Source organism: Pseudorasbora parva, chromosome 2 (genome assembly GCF_024679245.1).
Source record: "Pseudorasbora parva isolate DD20220531a chromosome 2, ASM2467924v1, whole genome shotgun sequence".
Lineage (NCBI taxonomy): Eukaryota > Metazoa > Chordata > Actinopteri > Cypriniformes > Gobionidae > Pseudorasbora > Pseudorasbora parva.
In genome coordinates, this window is record NC_090173.1 from 57767490 (window position 1) to 57792379 (window position 24890).

Here is a 24890-nt window from a genome sequence, read left to right on the forward strand (position 1 = left end):
CTGTAATGTATTAATTGCAGGTCATTATTGAATAGTGATTACGTTACACACACACACACACTGACTCGGGTCCCCTGTTAGATAGTAAATCACGACGCCTGTGTGTTTGCTGTGACATTTCTTATCATCACAAACACACTGTAAAGATTTAGAGTTTTTACAGCAATACCTGAGTTTAAAGGGTTAAATCAAGCAGAAATAGCTCTCTAATGTATTAATTGCAGGTCATTATTGAATAGTGATTACGTTACACACACACACACACTGACTCGGGTCCCCTGTTAGATAGTAAATCACGACACCTGTGTGTTTGCTGTGACATTTCTTATCATCACAAACACACTGCAAAGATTTAGAGTTTTTAGAGCAATACCTGAGTTTAAAGGGTTAAATCAAGCAGAAATATCTCTGTAATGTATTAATTGCAGGTAATTATTGAATAGTGATTACGTTACACACACACACACACACACACTGACTCGGGTCCCCTGTTAGATAGTAAATCACGACGCCTGTGTGTTTGCTGTGACATTTCTTATCATCACAAACACACTGTAAAGATTTAGAGTTTTTACAGCAATACCTGAGTTTAAAGGGTTAAATCAAGCAGAAATAGCTCTCTAATGTATTAATTGCAGGTCATTATTGAATAGTGATTACGTTACACACACACACACACTGACTCGGGTCCCCTGTTAGATAGTAAATCACGACACCTGTGTGTTTGCTGTGACATTTCTTATCATCACAAACACACTGCAAAGATTTAGAGTTTTTAGAGCAATACCTGAGTTTAAAGGGTTAAATCAAGCAGAAATATCTCTGTAATGTATTAATTGCAGGTAATTATTGAATAGTGATTACGTTACACACACACACACACACACACTGACTCGGGTCCCCTGTTAGATAGTAAATCACGACGCCTGTGTGTTTGCTGTGACATTTCTTATCATCACAAACACACTGTAAAGATTTAGAGTTTTTACAGCAATACCTGAGTTTAAAGGGTTAAATCAAGCAGAAATAGCTCTCTAATGTATTAATTGCAGGTCATTATTGAACAGTGATTACATTACACACACACTGACTCGAGTAAAAAATGTTTGGTTTAATTTATTGAAATTCACAATTTGAGTTGATACAATAAAGGATACTGGTTTAATAAATAAAAACTCAAAATATTATTTATCTGAACCACATTCAATTTTTTAATGTTATGTTGTCAATTCTTAAAAATGTTCATTGTATTAACATTTTTTTTTTATTTCAATGAAATCTAAATTTTAACCCAAGTCCCACGCCCCTGCTCACGCGCTATATGCATAAACATCTGAAGCACACGCCCTAAAAGCTGTATCTCTGACAGTGCACGAATGCTAAACTGAGCTATCGTTCATGACTTTTTGCTCTTAAGTGGACACATTAATACAAAATTATGTCAAAAAATAGGAAGTATCCCAGTAAACATAGTTGGTTATGTCATAGTAGGTTCAGTTAAGTGAACGTACACTGTGAGAAAAAGTAACGATGCAATGATGAGCAATAATCATCCACAGTTTAGCTCACATAGATTTCTGTTGTGCAGAAGAGTTTTGAAAAAAATCACGAAGTTTTGACAGATGTGAACATTGCGATGGTAAAAAAACAACAACTGTAATTCATGTCTCAAACCAAATCATTCTACACAATGTCTTTACAAAACAAGAATGACACTATCTACTGTTTATAATCCATGTTTCCATTACTGTACAAAATTATTCCTATAGGGTTCCCCTTTTGACGACATTGAAAGACTAATAATTGTGTGGTTGCAACGTGTTCAGCTACATCTAATAGTTTTAAAAGTATTTGATTTTTGTAGATTCTGAAAATATTTAAATGGTATTGTAGAAATGTTGCAAATATCGGTCTCATTCATTTTTTGTTGTGTTAGGTTTTGAACATATAACAGTTAAATATGTAAGATTATTTAGGCACGCCTAAATTAGCTTGTATAGAACAAAGTTCTGTTGTTGTTTGTGTTTAAGTGAGAACATAATTCATGTAAATTGAAAAATGTTGTCATTGAATGTATTTTGTGTCAAAGCAATAATAAATGATCCACAGTTTAGCTCACAATAGCCCCTTTCACACAGAGATTCTGGAAAATACACTGAAAATGTGTCCCGGGATCATTTGATTTTGGTTCACTCACACTGCAAGCGAATTTCTGAAATCGTTTCGTGCGTTCACTCACATCCTGTAAAGAATCCGTGTGAACACTGGAGATCATTGTGTCATGTAATGTCTCCGCAGCGTCTTAAGTTTGCTTATGATCTGCGGTTTCTCTCTCAAGACACCACGTGCGTGCATTTGTTTCTGATTTGATTATAAACTAGCGCATCAGGTACTGTTTCACTAGCTGATGACAAACTGTGCATTTCTGCAGGAATTATATTGAAATATATAATCTTCGTAGAATATTTACAATTAAATTAAACAATTGATTATTTCAAACACAAATACATCTTTACACATTTCTCAATACTAAAGTGACTTTTTCAAAACTCTTCACACAGTGATTACAACTTCAGTCTGTGCAAGTGTAACAGAGGTCTGCTAGTAGTAGTTGCTATGCGAGTAAACCTCACTCCTCTGACCTCAAGAGATGCTCTAGCGACTGACGCTAGAGGTTGCAGCCTTTAGCCTCCTTGTTAGAGCGTCCGACTCTCATGCCGGCGGACCCGGGTTCGAGTCCCGGTCCGAACAGTAGGGGTTACACAAGCTAAACTGTGGATCATTGGCACTTGATTTGAGACATGAATGAAGTGTTTTGTTAGTTTTTGTGGATTTTGAATGTGAAATAACTGCTGTGAAGCAGAAAGTTGGTTTGGAGAACTGTGTGAAGAGTTTTGAAAAATTATCAAAGTATTGAGAAATGTGGCCTAGCGATCGTAAAAACTGTAATTTAGTTTAATTTGGCAGGGCAAATCCCAGCATCTTCTCTAGTTTATTTGAGAAGGGTTCTGCCACATTGGTAGTTGAGCTCTATTGGCCTGTGGCTCACAAACTGGGTTTTCAAGTCTTCCCTTATTGAAATGTAAATTGTGTATGTAATGTTCTAAAGAAACTGAAAATTAGTCACACTTAGTTGTAAATTTAGAACTGTTTATTCTTAATGATTGTTCTTTGCAATTGTATGGCTTACCATGTTTCATTCAGAGCCTTTTAATCCTGATATTACTTTGTTAATAAAATTAAAATATTGAAAGAAATCTTCATAATCATTTTTAATATGGCTATACTGCGAAACAGATATTCTATCTATGAACAAAAAGCATAGTAACTCCAATTTAGGTTAAAATGCCAATTACCAAATGTTAATGTATAATTACCAAAAAAGCATGTTAAGAATCGTTTTGGGAACCGTATCGTTACTCCCAGTATCAGAATCGGATCGGATCTTTAAGTGCCTTAAAGGGTCATGAAACCCCCCTGCTGCAGCGGTGTTTTTTCACACCTTCGATTTGAAAAAGCTTGTTAAAAGGGGAGTGGTCGACTGTGAAAAGGTGGGATGGTATTGTGTGGAAAGAGGGAATGTTTGCATAAATAGGGGAGTGTCAGTAGGTGCATTAAGATTAGCGATACCAACAGCAGCAGTTACAGCGGTTCTGAGACATGTTCTTGGTTCACGTTGGCATAGTTTAGGCTACCACAGTGAGATTAAATGAGGGATGAGTACAGCCAATGAGAGAGCTATGAGTGGCGTGCAGCAGAGATCGCAAATCATTCAGCTCTTCAAAGTTCAAACCAGCATAATTCAGTGAGAAATGAAAATAAATGTTATTCTGCATGATGAAATATTTTGCAAACGTGATAAAACTATATTTCTCCAAATATGCACGCTGTTTGGCAAGATGAACAAGGCGCCGACGTGATAAGAGAACGTGAACCACCCAACATGCGATGCGACAGAGATGTGCAATTCTAGATCGGGGGAAAAGCGAAGGGGTTTGAGGCTAGTCTCGACCGCGCATCTGAAGCACAGAGCGACGCGCGCTGGGGTGCCGTGACGATCCGCGCTGTCTATCACTCGGCAGCTAAATCTATATCTGTCCAAATAATCACACTGTTTCACTAAGAGCCCGAACACATGCGCTTTAGTGCATGGCTGTGACCACAAATAAAACGGAGAGGACGTGGCTTTTGTTCATTAGCCTACAGATTGGTTATTTTGCACTCCTGACATAGATAGTCAACGCTTGCAGGTTCGGCGTGCGATTCCTCAAGTTAATTTTACTTTACCGAGCCTTTGTAGCAAAGGCTTCCACAGACGGCGCCGGTTACAGCTCGCTCGGCGCCCTTTACGTTACTTCATATCAGCACAACGCCTAGCTTTCCTCCTTGACTTTTCCGCACGCTGCTTCCAAAACTTCCCCACCATGTCTCTACAATAATGATGGAAGACGAGCCTGAAGAGGTGACTGTCTCATGCATATTAACTAAATTATCTTGTATGAATACTACAGCGCAGGGATTGGACTGAATGAGCTTCATGTCATGAATATATATCGCGAATCGCTCGGAGCGGTCGACGTCAGCATGTGCCCAGCAGCCCATACTTGGGCCGAAAAGGCCGTGCCGACGTCAGCATTTGTGACGTTGCTCCGACTAAGCTTTTCAAACCGGAAGACAGAAATCGCTCTGAAAAATGCAAAAATAACTATTTTCACATATGAATACTATTAATGAGTACCCTTAGTGTTTTCAATGATGTGCAGCATATACATATCTGTTTACATCATATCTACGTCTCTCATCCGGATTTGTGCCTTCAGGCGGGTGTGTTACATAGTTATCATAGCTATCAGAATCCGGTGTACTGTATTTTGCGTACGTGAGTTTTTGTTGTAGATGGCTATTGCTGCGCGTTCAGCTAGAATGCCATACAAAACCAACCCATTGGGCCACTGAATCTGCATTAACGACAACAGCTGGGGCAACAGCCTTAGTCCTAATGGGTTATCATAGCTATCAAAATCCAGTGTTCGGCATTTTGCGTACGTGAGTTTGTTGTAGATGGCTATAAAAAATAAAAAGAAAAAAAATTGTTGTGTATTGTGCTAATTAATTGAGATTTCTTACAGCTCTTACAGGTTGTTGGCCTTGTCTGTTTCGTTGCTTCTATTGCTCTCGCCTTTTTTGTAAGTTGCTTTGGATAAAAACGTCTGCTAAATGATTAAATGTAAATGTAAATGTTATCATCACAAACACACTGCAAAGATTTAGAGTTTTTAGAGCAATACCTGAGTTTAAAGAGTTAAATCAAGCAGAAATAGCTCTCTAATGTATTAATTGCAGGTCATTATTGTCAAGTACTCCAACTTCTTTACATTTGTGCCTGATTGTATTAGCTGCCTATTCAAATATAGTTTCTGCTCTCTAAAATCCCCCCCGAAATCCTTTGTTCTTGAGATTTTAAGAGTGAGATTTGATTTCTTGCACAAATTAAAAAAATTAAATAAATCAAGGACTGGACAAGCAATTCTTTAGGGTAATAAGGTCCCCTGTTAGATATACCTGAATATCTCACTTTGACACAAACACAATCAAAACTTTGTTCTACAGGCCAACTCGCACATCCTTACATGCTTTTTTTCAAAACTGTTTAACTTATGGACAAAACAATAATATAACACAAAACTGAATGAGACAGCCATTTGCAACATTTATACAGTAATATAATGCAATTTCTCCTTCTAAAAAATCAAACACTATCAAAGCAACTTTGATGAAACTGAACACCAACACCAGTGTTAGTCCATTACCATCCATTCAAAAGAGGAAACTTAGGAATAATGTTGTACTGTAATGTAAGCATGCAGTGAATTATGAGCAGTACAGTGTCATTCTAGTTTTGTAAAGACATTTTAATTGTCTAATGTTCCTGATGTTAGTGTTGATGTAAACCTGTGCTGCCAGTGCTCTGGAAGAATGAGTTGATTTGTAAATGTAAAATTAACTGCTGTGAAGCTGAAAGTTGGTTAGCAAATTTATAAACTCCTCACTCAGTTCTCCTAAATATTGGGAAATGTGTCCTAGCGATTGTAATTTCATTTCATCATGTAATTTAATTTAATTTGGCAGTGTATTTGGTCTAGGACACAGGTAACAGTAGTGAGGTTCTTTGTCTCACCTGTGAGAGTCTTCATGCATTGAAATGTAAATTACTTGTGGGGGGTTGAGCAGCAAACTCAACACACACTATTCTCTATTCCAATTTCAAGAACACATCTAAACCACTAGCCCAAACACATTACAAGTGAAAGCACAAATAAATACAAAAGATATGATCCACATGAAATAAACAGTGCTTTTCCGGACGGTCTCTCAGTAGCTGTAATATAACACTGTATTGTCCTCACTGTAAAAAATAAAATAACTTTTTTATTAGTTAATCATTTTTAAAGTTACTTTTTCCTTCTAAAGCAAAGTGGCACGTTTGTGTAAGAACAATGTCCATATTTTGAACTTTATAGACTAAACTAACTATTTTTATTGAAAGAAATTGTGTTTTAGTGTGATTATGAAAAGAGTAACCCCTGACACTAAGTTTTGTTTAGCTCTATCTTCTCTCTTCAGCGTTTGTCAGTGCACATACGTCAAGGATTCATGGGTGAAGAAGGGTTACTCTTTAAAGGACAACTCCGGTGAGAAATGACCCTCGGGGTAATTAACAGATGGTTATCGAGTAGATCGTTCTCTGGGATGCGGTTTCATGGAAATCAAGTGTAAAGAGTTTTATCTCTAAACACAGATTAGAGCGACGAACGCTGTGCTAAGTGATGAACTGTGACTGAATCTCATATGGGCCGTTGTTTCCGGAAGAAAACACTGAACGCAGTAGAGAAAAAGAAAAAAAAAGTCCATGTCATTAGATTTCACAAACTTAATTCCTATCGACCAGCTCACTTAGCACAGCGTTCGTGGCTCGAGACATCGAGACTGTTTTCCAAGATGGCTGCAGTCTGTAAACGCGTAATGGACTGTCTTTATAAAGTGTCTTCTTATTAAACTGTTTGTACACTTACAAAGTTCTCAATGCTTCGGTTAGCATGTAGGGACCCTCATCATGCTGCCGTGTTAGTGTGAGGCTATTTTGAGCCGTGTTAGTGGTATTAACTAGCGATTTAATTTCACTTATTCCATGCCCCATAGACAAACATTATAAGCTAATCTGTGTTTAGAGATAAAACTCTTTACATTTGATTTTCATGAAACCGCATCCCAGAGAACGATCTACTCGGTAACCATCTGTTAATTACCCCTATAGTCATTTCTCACCGGAGTTGTCCTTTAAGCGCAAGTTGATTCGTGAAGCACTGAAAACCGAAAGCTAGTATTTTAGTCTATAAATATTTAAATATGGATATTTTTATTACACAAATGCAGCGCTTCAGAAGGCCTTTATTAACCCCCTGGAGCTGTGTGGATCAGTTATATGATGGTTAGATGCACTTTTATGGACCGGCAAGGCACTGGCATTATAAAGCTGGGAAGAGCCAGGACTTTAATATAAATTTAAATAACTCTGATTTTATTCATTTGAAAAAAGAATGTCATATACACTTGGAATGACTTGAGGGTGAGTAAATCATGGGCTAATTTTCATTTGTAGGTGAACTAACTGCTGTAAACTGGGCCCACAAACACAGTAGACCCCCCCCCCCCCCCCCCCCCCACACACACACACACACACACACACAATGTACCTTTTTTTTTTTTGATAAATAAAATAATGTGTATGTATATATATATATATATATATATATATATATATATATATATATATATATATATATACACAGAAACAAAAAATATTTACAAAAGCATTGAATGAGATCCCTTAATAATTTAATAAAGTTTTACCGTCTGTCCACGGCCATGATGGATGGTATTAACAATATTTATTTGTAGAAACTGAAGACACACACATTTTGATGGCAGATGTATTTCTAATTACATCCTGGTTGTTTAGATTTTTTAATCGTTTTTTCTTGGATCCTGTAGTATTTAATTTTAAAGCAATGCAAAGTTTGAAACTAGTCAGGGTATTTAGTAAAGAGATATAATCTATATAATGTTTGTTCCTTTAGTAAGCAGCCTGTTAAACAGCAGCTCTAGAGTCAGAGGACAGCAGGCCATTCAAACAATAGAGGAGTGTGTGTGTGTGTGTGTGTGTGTGTGTGTGTGTGTGTGTGTGAACGACGTTTGTTTAAGGGCTATTACAGTTCCTGCTCCAGCCTACAGGGGAGCTGCTGAGCATGGCCTTAAACACTCACACACTCTTAGGTCCCCTCTTGGTCAAAATTTTTAAAAATTCACCAGAGTGTTTTTTCTTGATTTTAACATGATTTAAACACACACACCTGTAGGTCCCTACTTGGTCAAACATTTAAAAAATCACCAGAGCATTTCTTTAGTTTTTTTACTTCATTTTCACATGATTTAAAGCATGACCAACAGGGGACTTGAAAAATGTCCCCTCTTGGCTCAGAGGTCCCCTGTTGGTGAGTGTGTAACGACGCCAAGGTCCCCTGTTAGATAGGTAGACAAGTACACACACACACACACACACACACACACACAAAGAAGTGTTGTGGTGTGTTTCTGAGCACATGTCAGGTGTGTGTCTCGTGAGTTACCTGTGGTGTTGAGCTGCTCCTCCTCCTCCCACGCGACTCTCGGGGCCGGCGGGGCTTCAGACGCCGCTGTTGAGCTGCAGGTGTCGGGCTTTCTCACAGCGCCACCCCGCGGCGGAGCCTCGATCACCTCGGAGCTGCTGCAACTCTCTAGATCCATCGGTGTGTGTGCAGACATGATGTGCACCGACGCTGTATGGTGACAGATTGTGGATCTCAGTGAGTGTGTGTGTGTTGAACTCTATGCAAACACTTTGCCTGCTTCGGTCGCTCAGAGTCATTCTCACTCTACAACTCCGCCTGTGACGTCACGGGCACGAACAGCAGAAACATCAGAAACAGACATGAATCAGAACGGGAATCACTGGAGACTCACCGGCTGTATTTCGAGGCTCCGGCTCTGGCTCCGGCTCTGGCTCCGGCTCTGGCTCCGGCTCTGGCTCCGGCTCTGGCTCCGGCTCCGGCTCTGGCTCCGGCTCTGGCTCCGGCTCTGGCTCCGGCTCCGGCTCAAAGGCACACACTTCAGTTTGCTTGGTTTTGGTGGAACGGTTGAAAAGTTTACACTTTCTGAGGGCTTTACTCAATTTACTTTTTTTTTCTGTAAAGAACAAATATTGATTAGAAACGTGTTTTATTAGCACAGATTAGTACAGCTGATGATTCACTAGAAAACGTTTGAAACACACGCATGTTTGAGTCAGAAATTAAATACACTTTACTGTGCAAAAATATCGCTACAGCCAACGGCGGGGCATTTCATTAAGGATGTGAGGGCATATAGTGTGGTTGAAAACCCCGGCTTCAGGCATATGATGAACACTATGGAGCACAATACAGATGTTTCAAAGCTTTACAGTGATAACAGAAGATCGTGACGTGTGTCGTATCGTGAGACCTGTGCCAATATCAGCCCTGTGACTGTCCGAAGAGAAAAGAGACCCGGACTCATTATTCTCAGAACAATTATGCCCAGAACTGTAAATATAACTTCATTTAAAAAATATAGCTGCAAGCAGCAATTGTCGGGGCCAAGCGCAAAGAAGAAGACAAGACATGCCAGCATGGCTGGAAGTGTCAAACCAACTGCAACAATGAGCCATTAAAGAATTATTAAGTTGATTTTAGGCAAAAAAGCAGTACAATTTTAAATACAGTCAATAATAATGATGTAATGGTTTATCATTTTCGACCAATAGGTGGCACTGTTACTAAACTGATGTGGTGTAGTCAGATTGAGGAGACAATGACACATGCAAAGTTTGGTGTCAATATGTCAAAGCAATGCAGAGATACAGCCTCAAGAGTCATTTTTGCATCATAGCTCAACTGCGTTGCAGTGGTATATGACAACTGTTTTGTCTATCAACACGAAATCCATAATTATTTGTTCACATGGTCTGAAGACGATACGATTTAATTTTGGTGAAAATTGGACAAACGGTCTAAGACGAGTTTGAAAAAGTAGGTTTTTAACCAATAACAAGATAGAGGGCAGAGAGGTTTGCCAAATATGGGAAAAATTGGTATCTATGTTCTCGGCAGGAGCCATAGAATGATTTATAACCAGTCTCATTGCAATAGGCTAATTTAATCAAAAGTTATTAGCATTTTTGTACACTTTATTACAACTTTTGACCATAAGGTGGCGTTGCCCGAAAACTTTTTGAGTACCTTCAGGACAGAGCGGAAGACACATACTGAGTTTTGTAATTATACACTAATGCATTCGTAAAGTATAGCATATGCATTTTATACCCTAATACTGCATTGAAGTCAATGGGAATTTCATGTTTTGTTCTATTATAGCGCCACCAAGAGGCAGAATCCCACCATTTTTTATATGTCCTCAGAATGAGCCCATACATATGTGTGTCGAGTTTGGTGAAAATATCTCATTTTGTTTTGGAGTTATAAACAGTTGTATGAAAAAAACACGTAAAAAATGACTGACACCTGACTTTGATTGGATTTTACTACCCCTTACTATCAATATTTTGACATGTGGGAATTAGTGTATAGCTATCGACCTATGTTTCCGAACTTCCGGCGCTAGTTTCGTCTCGATCGGAATGAAAATATAGAATGAACTACTATTAGATATTACATATTTTAAGAAGTAAAATGAGTTTTAAAAGGAAGGGACATTTAATGGGATTTGTATGTTTCATTTTATTGTTGTGGATTTAATTAGGGCCCGAGCACTGATGGTGGTCTACATGTCAATATTTAGTCAGTTATATTGTCACCTGTGGGCAAGAGTAAATTGTGATTAACTACTAATTAAGATTGAACCAAAACAACATCATATTTGGTCAGTCTAATAGTTAATAGACTTAATGATGTTACATTTCAAAGATCTTGAGTTTTGTTGAACGTGTCCGTGGTATCCTGACAAAGTCTGATGTTTCGGCAAAATTTTAGTTATTCATAGTGCCACTAGCTGGTCAAGTCACCTTTATTTATATAGCACTTTTAACAAGTCCAGTTTCAAAGCAGCTTCACAGTTTTAACAGGAAAATAATGCAACAGATTTTGTACAACTGCTCTGTTGAAAATGGTGATGTTATCCAGCTAATTTCAATTATCATGTAGTGTCAATGCGGGCAGATCAGTAATATAGTTGAAATTTAGGTGTCCCCAACTGAGCAAGCCAAGCCAAAGGCAACGGTGGCAAGGAACCAAAATTCCTTCAGGGCCAGGATGGAGATAAAAAAATCTTGGGAGAAACCAGGCTAAGTCGGGGTGCCAGTTCTCCTCTGGCGGACGAACAAACAGTGTATGATTATTATTTTGCGTATAACAGTGTATGATTATTTTTTACCTTTTAAACTGGCAACATTACAGTTCAGAAGTCATATTAGATAAATAGATATCCGTAAGATCATTTGATAGATTGGAGTTGTCGTGCCGGAGACAGGTTTATAAGGATGTCTTTTCGAGTCTGCATTTACAGGGCAGAGTTTAATTGACACACTCTCTTCAGACATTTCAGGGATGCATTGGTCATGTCCTGGCACAGGTCCACCCTCTGATCAGAGTACAGCCCAGTAGCAGGAAGTGTGGCAAATACAAATGATTGATATAGTCCTCCTATTTTTATATACTTAAATGCATATTGCCCACCGTGCTCTGTGTTCCTACAACCACAAGGTAGTGGTGGCACAGTTGCGAGGACCCTTTTATTCCTCTTGCAGCTTCAATGTAGTTTTGTATTTTTTACTTTTTGGGACCTCAGGAAGAGTAGTCACTGCCTAGGTATTGGCTAATGGGGATCCAAATAAACAAATAAACTTAGATCATAGATGGGAAAGAGCATTCATGGGTAAATTAACTAAGGAAAAATATAATATCATAGCTTTTTTAGGAGTCCTCAAAGGGATCCATAAATATATGTAAAATCTGTTGTAAATATCTAATTTTCTTTTAAAGTTATAGCAAAATATATTTTGAGAGCATGGGCTGCATTGATTGGATTTTTTTTTCTTCCAAAATGTTGGCTTTGTTTTGGTCATTATTGTTTAGCTATTGACCTATGTAAGTATTCAGAATTTCCTATTGTGGTTTTGTTTTAATTGGACTAACTGTTTCCTACATTCGCAAAGGTTTTTTAGGTGCTAAAGTACACCTTTTTACAAACCATAAGGTGAAACCAGGAATGTTTGGTATTATTGGACTCGGCAAGGATTCAGGAGTCTAATGAGGTGAATACTGTGAAAAACACTGGCTTAAAAATTCTCAGGCTCCTTCAGGGCATTGCGCCAATGAAGTATGCTTTGTTTGTGATACGCCATTGTCCTCATAGACTATCATGGCACCAAGGATAAAGACAATGAATGCCCATTTTCATCTGACTAATGTTTGGGTGCGTATATTGCCAGTTTCATGAGTTTTTCCCCTGTTATAGCGCCACCAAGTGATCAATCGTTGCGATTTTTTTCATGTGATCTCAGACTGATCTCACTCACACGTGACCTTAATTTGGTGGAAATATCTCGTTCTGTTCACAAATTAAAGCCATTTTATTAAATAAGGTCCCGGTCACATCAAACATTTTGGCTCCCCTTAGCAACCATAAATCAAATTTTTTTTTTTTTTTGATAATTATTGATAGTCTCTCTCCAGAGAACATTTCTGCAGTGGTTTGGTTCCGATCAGTCAAATAAGCTGGGAGTAATTTGCAAAAGTAGGTTTTACAAAAAACCTAAAATATCTCGAAATTGGCGCCTGAAGGGCGAGCAAATCCGAGATATGCATTTTGTCGAAGTTTGTGCTGCTGTTTGTGAGTACTACCAGCCCTGAAAGTTTCAAGTCTCTACGACTTACGGTTTGGTCTGCCCGAGCAGTTTTAGCTGGAAAATGATGCATCATGGGGAAATGAACAGTTCCAATAGGGTTTCAGCCTGACGCCTGACTTTGATTGGATTTTACTACCCCTTACTATCAAAAGTTTGAGATTTGGCCTCACGACTGTGCCTAGCGACCTATGTTTCCGAACTTCTGACGCTGGTTTCGTCTCGATCGGACCAGTGGTTTCGAAGATATCGGCTAATTTTCTTAAAGCGCTAAATTACAACGGTGCACAAACCATACGCCGAAACCTGGCAAGTGTGGTATCGTTGGACTCGGCAACGATTCAGGAGTCTAAGGAGATGAGTCCCGTGAAAATAAGTCAACCACACCCAAAGTTATAAGCACTTTTTAAAAAAATCTCAACTAGGTGGCGCTGTTTCGAAACTTCTCAGGCTACTTCAGGGCATCGTGGTGATGACCCATGCCGAGTTTCGTAACAATCCGTTCATGCGTTCATAAAATACAGCATTTTGGCACATAATTCAAGATGGCCGACAGCCAAAATGGCCGACATGGTAAAATTGGACATCAGTCGACTCGGCATGACGTCTCGAATCTGACGAGACCACTTTTGTGATTTTTGGGCAAACGGTTCAGCAAAAAAAAAGCAAAAATAGCCATTTTTCCTATCTCCGGGCCAGTAGGTGGCGCTGCGCCGAAACGCAGCAGGTTGCCTCAAGACATGCTTGTGCCGACATGTACCAAGTTTGGTCTGAATACGATAAAGCGTTGCGGAGATACAGCCATACGTCTGTTTTCGCAAGCGCTACGTAAAATTTGTTTGCGCGTTTAACGGAAAAGATTTGACGAATCAACTTGAATTCCATAACTTTTTGTCGACACTGGCTGAAGATGATCTGGTTCAATTTTCGTGCAAATCGGACGAACAGTCTAGGACGAGTTCGCAAAAGTAGGATTTTGGGGAAATTCAAAATGGCGGGAAACATATAATGTCGGAAATGACGTCATAGGGTGCTTTCGGATTGGCAGGAGCTCAGAAATCTGAGGAAACAAGAATTTTGTTTCTAGCACTTAAGGATCAAAAGTTATTAGCATAAACATGAGTGCAACTTTGGACAGGTGGTGGCGCTAGAGGGATTGAGTTGGAGACACCAAAATTGGTGTATTTAATGTTGGGACTGCCCTCTATCAGAATGTCAAATCGTTACAACTTTCCCGCAAACGGTTCTATGGGCTGCCTTAGACCTCCATGGCGGAAGAAGAAAGTGCGACAACGGTTTCAATAGGTGCCTCCGCACCTTCGGTGCTTGGCCCCTAATAAAAATGCAATAAAAAGGGTATAAAAAGGCCTATAAAAAATAGACCATAGGGTTTGAGCACTTGAGTTTTGAGCTGCTGGTTGCTAAAACTTTATCAAGCCTGGTGACATGTGCATCGCAGAGGTCAAAGGTCAATTTTTGCATTTTCAGCTCATTTATCATGAAAATGGGGTGTTTTTATTTTATTTATTTTTTTACCTTTTAAACTGGTATGCCTCTACTGATGGCCCGATCTCCGCCAAAGTTTGCACGCGTCTTTACAATAATGCGGCGCACATGCTCAGCCGATTTGGTGAAGTTCTGCGTAAAGCAGGCAATTTTTAGTCATTTAAAAGTCATTTTGCATAGGATAATATAGGGCATTTTTTTTCACCAGTTTAACAGTTGGAGGGCCCGATCTCCGCCAAAGTTTGCACGCGTCTTTACAATAATGCGGCGCACATGCCCAGCCGATTTGGTGAAGTTCTGCGCAGAGCAGGCAATTTTTAGTCATTTAAATGTCAATTTGCATAGGATAATAATAGGGCATTTGTTTTCACCAATTTAACAGTTAAAGCGCCCCGACGGCCATAAAAGTCTACAAGCCTCTTTAGGGTCACGTGACGCATGCGCACGCGTGATTTCGTAAAGCTGTATGCCAATCAGGCAGGAAGAGGGCCGCTTTCAGGCCTTTAATGGGATTTTCCATAGAAATACATCATTTTGACCCCTTTTTAACCATTATAGCGCCACCAAGTGGCCGGTCCCCACGTCCTTTTTCACTTGGCCACAGAATGAGCTCTTACATAGGCGTGCTGAGTTTGGTGAAAATACCTCATTCCGTTCACGAGTTTTAGCCAATTTAGTAAAAGGGGCTTCTCCCCCTTCTAACGTTTTGGCTGCCTTTAGGGTCCAGGAACCCAAATTGCCGTTTTTTTTAAATGACTTTTGACAATTAGACTCCAGAAAATCTCGCTGCGCTGGTTTGGTTCCGGTTGGGCCAAAAACCTAGGACTAGTTGGCAAAAGTAGGTTTTGCAAAAAACCCGAAATACCCGAATTTTTCCCCACTATTCCGAGCCAATCCGGGGCATGCATTTTGTCCGTCTCGAGCCAAGGATTCCAGCAATATAAGACACTCGAGGCTAAGCCTTACGGTTGAGGAGTTATGAGCCGTTTCGTACTTTTGGCCGCCGTTTCGTACTTTTGATCGCTGTAGCGCCCCCGTCAGGCCGATCGAGGCGGGCTTCGGTGACGTCTGCAGTGGTTGTGAGTACTACCAGCCCTGAAAGTTTCAAGTCTCTACGACTTACGGTTTGGTCTGCCCGAGCAGTTTTAGCTGGAAAATGATGCATCATGGGGAAATGAACAGTTCCAATAGGGTTTCAGCCTGACGCCTGACTTTGATTGGATTTTACTACCCCTTACTATCAAAAGTTTGAGATTTGGCCTCACGACTGTGCCTAGCGACCTATGTTTCCGAACTTCTGACGCTGGTTTCGTCTCGATCGGACCAGTGGTTTCGAAGATATCGGCTAATTTTCTTAAAGCGCTAAATTACAACGGTGCACAAACCATACGCCGAAACCTGGCAAGTGTGGTATCGTTGGACTCGGCAACGATTCAGGAGTCTAAGGAGATGAGTCCCGTGAAAATAAGTCAACCACACCCAAAGTTATAAGCACTTTTTAAAAAAATCTCAACTAGGTGGCGCTGTTTCGAAACTTCTCAGGCTACTTCAGGGCATCGTGGTGATGACCCATGCCGAGTTTCGTAACAATCCGTTCATGCGTTCATAAAATACAGCATTTTGGCACATAATTCAAGATGGCCGACAGCCAAAATGGCCGACATGGTAAAATTGGACATCAGTCGACTCGGCATGGCGTCTCGAATCTGACGAGACCACTTTTGTGATTTTTGGGCAAACGGTTCAGCAAAAAAAAAGCAAAAATAGCCATTTTTCCTATCTCCAGGCCAGTAGGTGGCGCTGCGCCGAAACGCAGCAGGTTGCCTCAAGACATGCTTGTGCCGACATGTACCAAGTTTGGTCTGAATACGATAAAGCGTTGCGGAGATACAGCCATACGTCTGTTTTCGCAAGCGCTACGTACAATTTGTTTGCGCGTTTAACGGAAAAGATTTGACGAATCAACTTGAATTCCATAACTTTTTGTCGACACTGGCTGAAGATGATCTGGTTCAATTTTCGTGCAAATCGGACGAACAGTCTAGGACGAGTTCGCAAAAGTAGGATTTTGGGGAAATTCAAAATGGCGGGAAACATATAATGTCGGAAATGACGTCATAGGGTGCTTTCGGATTGGCAGGAGCTCAGAAATCTGAGGAAACAAGAATTTTGTTTCTAGCACTTAAGGATCAAAAGATATTAGCATAAACATGAGTGCAACTTTGGACAGGTGGTGGCGCTAGAGGGATTGAGTTGGAGACACCAAAATTGGTGTATTTAATGTTGGGACTGCCCTCTATCAGAATGTCAAATCGTTACAACTTTCCCGCAAACGGTTCTATGGGCTGCCTTAGACCTCCATGGCGGAAGAAGAAAGTGCGACAACGGTTTCAATAGGTGCCTCCGCACCTTCGGTGCTTGGCCCCTAATAAAAAGGCAATAAAAAGGGTATAAAAAGGCCTATAAAAAATAGACCATAGGGTTTGAGCACTTGAGTTTTGAGCTGCTGGTTGCTAAAACTTTATCAAGCCTGGTGACATGTGCATCGCAGAGGTCAAAGGTCAATTTTTGCATTTTCAGCTCATTTATCATGAAAATGGGGTGTTTTTATTTTATTTATTTTTTTACCTTTTAAACTGGTATGCCTCTACTGATGGCCCGATCTCCGCCAAAGTTTGCACGCGTCTTTACAATAATGCGGCGCACATGCTCAGCCGATTTGGTGAAGTTCTGCGTAAAGCAGGCAATTTTTAGTCATTTAAATGTCATTTTGCATAGGATAATATAGGGCATTTTTTTTCACCAGTTTAACAGTTGGAGGGCCCGATCTCCGCCAAAGTTTGCACGCGTCTTTACAATAATGCGGCGCACATGCCCAGCCGATTTGGTGAAGTTCTGCGCAGAGCAGGCAATTTTTAGTCATTTAAATGTCAATTTGCATAGGATAATAATAGGGCATTTGTTTTCACCAATTTAACAGTTAAAGCGCCCCGACGGCCATAAAAGTCTACAAGCCTCTTTAGGGTCACGTGACGCATGCGCACGCGTGATTTCGTAAAGCTGTATGCCAATCAGGCAGGAAGAGGGCCGCTTTCAGGCCTTTAATGGGATTTTCCATAGAAATACATCATTTTGACCCCTTTTTAACCATTATAGCGCCACCAAGTGGCCGGTCCCCACGTCCTTTTTCACTTGGCCACAGAATGAGCTCTTACATAGGCGTGCTGAGTTTGGTGAAAATACCTCATTCCGTTCACGAGTTTTAGCCAATTTAGTAAAAGGGGCTTCTCCCCCTTCTAACGTTTTGGCTGCCTTTAGGGTCCAGGAACCCAAATTGCCGTTTTTTTTAAATGACTTTTGACAATTAGACTCCAGAAAATCTCGCTGCGCTGGTTTGGTTCCGGTTGGGCCAAAAACCTAGGACTAGTTGGCAAAAGTAGGTTTTGCAAAAAACCCGAAATACCCGAATTTTTCCCCACTATTCCGAGCCAATCCGGGGCATGCATTTTGTCCGTCTCGAGCCAAGGATTCCAGCAATATAAGACACTCGAGGCTAAGCCTTACGGTTGAGGAGTTATGAGCCGTTTCGTACTTTTGGCCGCCGTTTCGTACTTTTGATCGCTGTAGCGCCCCCGTCAGGCCGATCGAGGCGGGCTTCGGTGACGTCTGCAGTGGTTGTGAGTACTACCAGCCCTGAAAGTTTCAAGTCTCTACGACTTACGGTTTGGTCTGCCCGAGCAGTTTTAGCTGGAAAATGATGCATCATGGGGAAATGAACAGTTCCAATAGGGTTTCAGCCTGACGCCTGACTTTGATTGGATTTTACTACCCTTACTATCAAAAGTTTGAGATTTGGCCTCACGACTGTGCCTAGCGACCTATGTTTCCGAACTTCTGACGCTGGTTTCGTCTCGATCGGACCAGTGGTTTCGAAGATATCGGCTAATTTTCTTAAAGCGCTAAATTACAACGGTGCACAAACCATACGCCGAAACCTGGCAAGTGTGGTATCGTTGGACTCGGCAACGATTCAGGAGTCTAAGGAGATGAGTCCCGTGAAAATAAGTCAACCACACCCAAAGTTATAAGCACTTTTTAAAAAAAATCTCAACTAGGTGGCGCTGTTTCGAAACTTCTCAGGCTACTTCAGGGCATCGTGGTGATGACCCATGCCGAGTTTCGTAACAATCCGTTCATGCGTTCATAAAATACAGCATTTTGGCACATAATTCAAGATGGCCGACAGCCAAAATGGCCGACATGGTAAAATTGGACATCAGTCGACTCGGCATGACGTCTCGAATCTGACGAGACCACTTTTGTGATTCTTGGGCAAACGGTTCAGCAAAAAAAAGCAAAAATAGCCATTTTTCCAATCTCCAGGCCAGTAGGTGGCGCTGCGCCGAAACGCAGCAGGTTGCCTCAAGACATGCTTGTGCCGACATGTACCAAGTTTGGTCTGAATACGATAAAGCGTTGCGGAGATACAGCCATACGTCTGTTTTCGCAAGCGCTACGTAAAATTTGTTTGCGCGTTTAACGGAAAAGATTTGACGAATCAACTTGATTTCCATAACTTTTTGTCGACACTGGCTGAAGATGATCTGGTTCAATTTTCGTGCAAATCGGACGAACAGTCTAGGACGAGTTCGCAAAAGTAGGATTTTGGGGAAAATTCAAAATGGCGGGAAACATATAATGTCGGAAATGACGTCATAGGGTGCTTTCGGATTGGCAGGAGCTCAGAAATCTGAGGAAACAAGAATTTTGTTTCTAGCCCTTAAGGATCAAAAGTTATTAGCATAAACATGAGTGCAACTTTGGACAGGTGGTGGCGCTAGAGGGATTGAGTTGGAGACACCAAAATTGGTGTATTTAATGATGGGACTGCCCTCTATCAGAATGTCAAATCGTTACAACTTTCCCGCAAACGGTTCTATGGGTTGCCATAGACCTCCATGGCGGAAGAAGAAAGTGCGACAACGGTTTCAATAGGTGCCTCCGCACCTTCGGTGCTTGGCCCCTAATAAAGTATAGCAAAGCAGTTTGTGTAAAAGACACGATTCAGACACATCAGTCGGCTCCGCTTCTGCACCCGTCAAGTTATATTTGATTTCTCGAAAATATTCTTATTACATGCACTTGTGCAACATTTAAGCTATAAACATCAGAAACAGACATGAATCAGAACGGGAATAACTGGAGACTCACTGGCTGTGTTTCGAGGCTCCGGCTCCGGCTCTGGCTCCGGCTCTGGCTCCGGCTCCGGCTCTGGCTCTGGCTCTGGCTCCGGCTCCGGCTCCGGCTCCGGCTCAAAGGCACACACTTCAGTTTGCTTGGTTTTGGTGGAACGGTTGAAAAGTTTACACTTTCTGAGGGCTTTACTCAATTTACTTTTTTTTTCTGTAAAGAACAAATATTGATTAGAAACGTGTTTTATTAGCACAGATTAGTACAGCTGATGATTCACTAGAAAACGTTTGAAACACACGCATGTTTAAGACAGAAATTAAATACACTTTACTGTGCAAAAATATCGCTACAGCCAACGGCGGGGCATTTCATTAAGGATGTGAGGGCATATAGTGTGGTTGAAAACCCCGGCTTCAGGCATATGATGAACACTATGGAGCACAATACAGATGTTTCAAAGCTTTACAGTGATAACAGAAGATCGTGACGTGTGTCGTATCGTGAGACCTGTGCCAATATCAGCCCTGTGACTGTCCGAAGAGAAAAGAGACCCGGACTCATTATTCTCAGAACAATTATGCCCAGAACTGTAAATATAACTTCATTTAAAAATAAAGTATAGCAAAGCAGTTTGTGTAAAAGACACGATTCAGACACATCAGTCGGCTCCGCTTCTACACCCGTCAAGTTATATTTGATTTCTCGAAAATATTCTTATTACACACCAGGGGCGAGGCTACATAAGGGCCAGGGTGGCACTGGCCCACTCAGATTGACGGCTGGCCCACCCAATCAGAATAGACAAAAAAAAAAAAAAAATTGGATAGCAGAAAATAATATGCCTATGTGACAACACAAATCACTTAAACATGTACAGAAAGTTTCATTAAAAAATAGGGCTGTCAAATATGTTAATAACGCGTTAACGCAAATTAATTTTAACAGCACTTGTTTGATTCGTGGCATAGCCCGTAGTTGGAAAAAGTGAGAGCAGTCAGACGCAAAGCATGCAGCAGCAAACATTAATAGGGAAAGAAAAGGGTTGACATTAATATTCTAAGCCAAAAGTGCAGTTATTGCCTACATAAGCTACCACATAGCCTAAGCTACCACGTTTTTTGTTTAACTTTTATTAGACTTCAGAAAGAAAAGTGCGTTTTTTTCACAGAGCGCATTCTCTGCAGTCTGAGCGCGATGCACTGCAGCTCACTCTCGCTCATGTCTGAGGTAAATCATTATCACCGATTACAGTACACCTGTTTTATTGAACTAAATACATTACAATCGGCTAAAACGAATGCACAGGTTACTTTCCTGAACAAGCGCGCTCCCGAGTCCGTGTTCTTCACACTGTCCCCAGTTCGGCGCGCACACGCAAAACACTGGCAGTTCAATAGGGAGCGCGCGTCTCTTAAAGGGGCCGCACTATATTCCTACTCGTGGAGTATGGACCTCCTCCGGGTGTGGTGTGGTTCTGGTTCGCTCACTGGTACACATTACCAATTTTTCATACGAACTGTGCCCTGCTCTGAATTAAACTTCCAGTGTAAAAACTCCCTTTATATTCTTAAAATGAGAGAAATCACTACTTACACTTAATTTTTAAGTTTAGGCTTAAGAGACATGAACAATTTCTTAGATAAACATCTATGACCTTTGATATGTCTAATCTTCATGCTGTATTGATTATTATTGAATAAGTATGGTTTCACTAATAATAAATGTACATTTGCATAAAGCATGCATATTTGTCCATACTCATGTTGATTAGAGTATTAAAAACTTAATTTTAGATTTACAATTGCTAAAAATGTGCGATTAAATTGCGATTAATCGCGAGTTAGCTCATGACAATCATGCGATTAATAGCGATTAAATATTTTAATCGATTGACAGCCCTTAAAAAATAATTACGGTAGAGCGAAAACATTTTCATATAACTGCCTTATTGCAACAGCCAATCAATAAGCTTAGTAGTAATGTTTAGCCAATCACGTATTGTTGAGGGGATGGGAAGATGAGTTTACGTCTGCTAGTGAAATAAACTTTTAACACGGGCCACGGTGCATAACACAAGACGAAATTCTCACAGGTTAAGCTGCAAATACATGTTTGACAACAGTTATACTGAGTTGCATTAGTGACAAGAACTGGTTATTCCATTTTAAAATGAACCCAATTACTGAACACTGATGTCTTGTCACAGTGGTCATATAGCAGCACAATATCTATATTTGTCTTCCTTGCAATAGACTTTGTAGCTGCTTGTTATAAATTAATTTTGCATATATGAATTATATGAATTTTTTGGCAAAAAAATAAATCATATATAGCGTTTATTTACTGTCAAGTGATTTTGTCCCATATTGTTAAATTTGTGTAATTTGAGAGTAGTCATTGAGGTCCACTCTATTCCACCAAGGTCCACTCAGTTAAACATTTCTGGCCTCGCCACTGTTACATGCACTTGTGCAACATTTAAGCTATAAACATCAGAAACAGACATAAATCAGAACGGGAATCACTGGAGACTCACTGGCTGTGTTTCGAGGCTCCGGCTCCGGCTCCGGCTCCGGCTCCGGCTCTGGCTCTGGCTCTGGCTCCGGCTCCGGCTCCGGCTCAAAGGCACACACTTCAGTTTGCTTGGTTTTGGTGGAACGGTTGAAAAGTTTACACTTTCTGAGGGCTTTACTCAATTTACTTTTTTTTTCTGTAAAGAACAAATATTGATTAGAAACGTGTTTTATTAGCACGGATTAGTACAGCTGATGATTCACTAGAAAACGTTTGAAACACACGCATGTTTAAGACAGAAATTAAATACACTTTACTGTGCAAAAATATCGCTACAGCCAACGGCGGGGCATTTCATTAAGGATGTGAGGGCATATAGTGTGGTTGAAAACCCCGGCTTCAGGCATATGATGAACACTATGGAGCACAATACAGATGTTTCAAAGCTTTACAGCGATAACAGAAGATCGTGACGTGTGTCGTATCGTGAGACCTGTGCCAATATCAGCCCTGTGACTGTCCGAAGAGAAAAGAGACCCGGACTCATTATTCTCAGAACAATTATGCCCAGAACTGTAAATATAACTTCATTTAAAAATAAAGTATAGCAAAGCAGTTTGTGTAAAAGACACGATTCAGACACATCAGTCGGCTCCGCTTCTACACCCGTCAAGTTATATTTGATTTCTCGAAAATATTCTTATTACATGCACTTGTGCAACATTTGAGCTATAAACATCAGAAACAGACATGAATCAGAACGGGAATCACTGGAGACTCACTGGCTGTGTTTCGAGGCTCCGGCTCCGGCTCCGGCTCTGGCTCTGGCTCCGGCTCCGGCTCAAAGGCACACACTTCAGTTTCCTCGGTTTTGGTGGAACGGTTGAAAAGTTTACACTTTTTAAATAAGGCTTTCCACCAGTCTTCTGCAAACAACAAATATTGATTAGAAACGTGTTTTATTAGCACAGATTAGTACAGCTGATGATTCACTAGAAAACGTTTGAAACACACGCATGTTTGAGTCAGAAATTAAATACACTTTACTGTGCAAAAATATCGCTACAGCCAACGGCGGGGCATTTCATTAAGGATGTGAGGGCATATAGTGTGGTTGAAAACCCCGGCTTCAGGCATATGATGAACACTATGGAGCACAATACAGATGTTTCAAAGCTTTACAGCGATAACAGAAGATCGTGACGTGTGTCGTATCGTGAGACCTGTGCCAATATCAGCCCTGTGACTGTCCGAAGAGAAAAGAGACCCGGACTCATTATTCTCAGAACAATTATGCCCAGAACTGTAAATATAACTTCATTTAAAAATAAAGTAACGTTATAGCAAAGCAGTTTGTGTAAAAGACACGATTCAGACACATCAGTCGCACCGCCGCATCTTGTGCTCCTACATATGCGCTGCCACCCACACACACACACACACACACACACAAAGAGAAGTGTTGTGGTGTGTTTCTGAGCACATGTCAGGTGTGTGTCTCGTGAGTTACCTGTGGTGTTGACCTGCTCCTCCTCCTCCCACGCGACTCTCGGGGCCGGCGGGGCTTCAGACGCCGCTGTTGAGCTAAAGGTGTCGGGCTTTCTCACAGCGCCACCCCGCGGCGGAGCCTCGATCACCTCGGAGCTGCTGCAACTCTCTAGATCCATCGGTGTGTGTGCAGACATGCTGTGCGCCGACGCTGTATGGTGACAGATTGTGGATCTCAGCGAGTGTGTGTTTGTTGAACTCTATGGAAACACTTTGCCTGCTTCGGTCGCTCAGAGCTCAACAGCTCCGCCTGTGACGTCACTGGCCCGCCCGCGTCACAGGAGAGCAGAAGTGTCGAACCCAATGTCATTATGGTGTTTCATTCCAAACAAGATCTTTAACAATCTTGGTGGTCTATCTTTCCTATTAAAATGTTACTTTTTGAAAAACCCAAAATTGCTGTCCCTTGAATATATCGTTCATTTCTGTATCTTATGCCAAATTCTTCATCCACAAGCAAAGATGGCTTTCCCCCCTTTCTTACTGAATTTAACTCTATTATTTCATCCCTTAAACTCATAAATAACAAAAAAAAGGAAATCTTTTTTGATGCATTATGAAGAATTATTCAAAGATATGTCTTAACCTTATCATTATGCTTTTCTTTCTCTGTCTATTGATGTATGCAAATCCAGAACATTATTATCTTTTTTGTTTTTTTGTTTGTCGCTTGTTATTATTCATTGTAACAGTTACAACCTCACTTCATTTCCCTGATCTTGTATATACAAGTTCTGCAATAAAAATTTTTAAAAAATCAGTCAGGATTTAATCAGTTAAATCTTCATCAGTTAGGCTTAAGGTGTGTTGGACATCGGCTGCGGCTGGATGCATGCGATCGGCGAGAGTAGCCGAGTGCCGGCGGGGAGGAGGAGCTGCAAACGGAGACGTGAAGTCGGACACTTTCTGCTTCCCGTGCTGACGCTTGCACTGCGTTTGCAAACTTTATCACAGCTGAAGTCAAATAAATGCAATATTTCTTAAATACACAGATGTTTCAAATGACATTCAACACTTTATGTACTGCTTAATAAAGCGTCTATTTGAACAAGATTAATGTTCAACATATAAACCTACACTATCAATGAACCCACTGGGCAGCACGTCTTGTCTTGTTTAGGTGTCGCGCGCACGTTTTTATGCGCGTGATCTA

At 40.7% G+C, this 24890-nt stretch overlaps 1 protein-coding gene across 2 annotated transcripts in view; it reads right to left on the minus strand.

The window, feature by feature from the left end:
* LOC137047462 (retinitis pigmentosa 1-like 1 protein) overlaps window positions 1-24097 on the minus strand; it is a 33920-nt gene extending 9823 nt beyond the window's left edge. Inside the window, exons 1-6 of one of the 2 annotated variants that reach the window (XM_067425134.1) lie at window positions 23700-24097; window positions 22972-23112; window positions 22212-22385; window positions 19694-19885; window positions 9061-9282; window positions 8688-8876 (exon numbers count right to left, since the gene is read on the minus strand). In XM_067425134.1, the coding sequence (XP_067281235.1) occupies window positions 8688-8876; window positions 9061-9282; window positions 19694-19885; window positions 22212-22385; window positions 22972-23112; window positions 23700-23874 (1093 nt within the window). In that variant the 5' untranslated portion in view covers window positions 23875-24097. Of the gene's footprint in view, window positions 1-8687; window positions 8877-9060; window positions 9283-19693; window positions 19886-22211; window positions 22386-22971; window positions 23116-23699 lie in introns of both variants that reach the window. The other variant, XM_067425125.1, reaches the window with a different exon arrangement.
* Window positions 24098-24890: the final 793 nt, after the last annotated feature.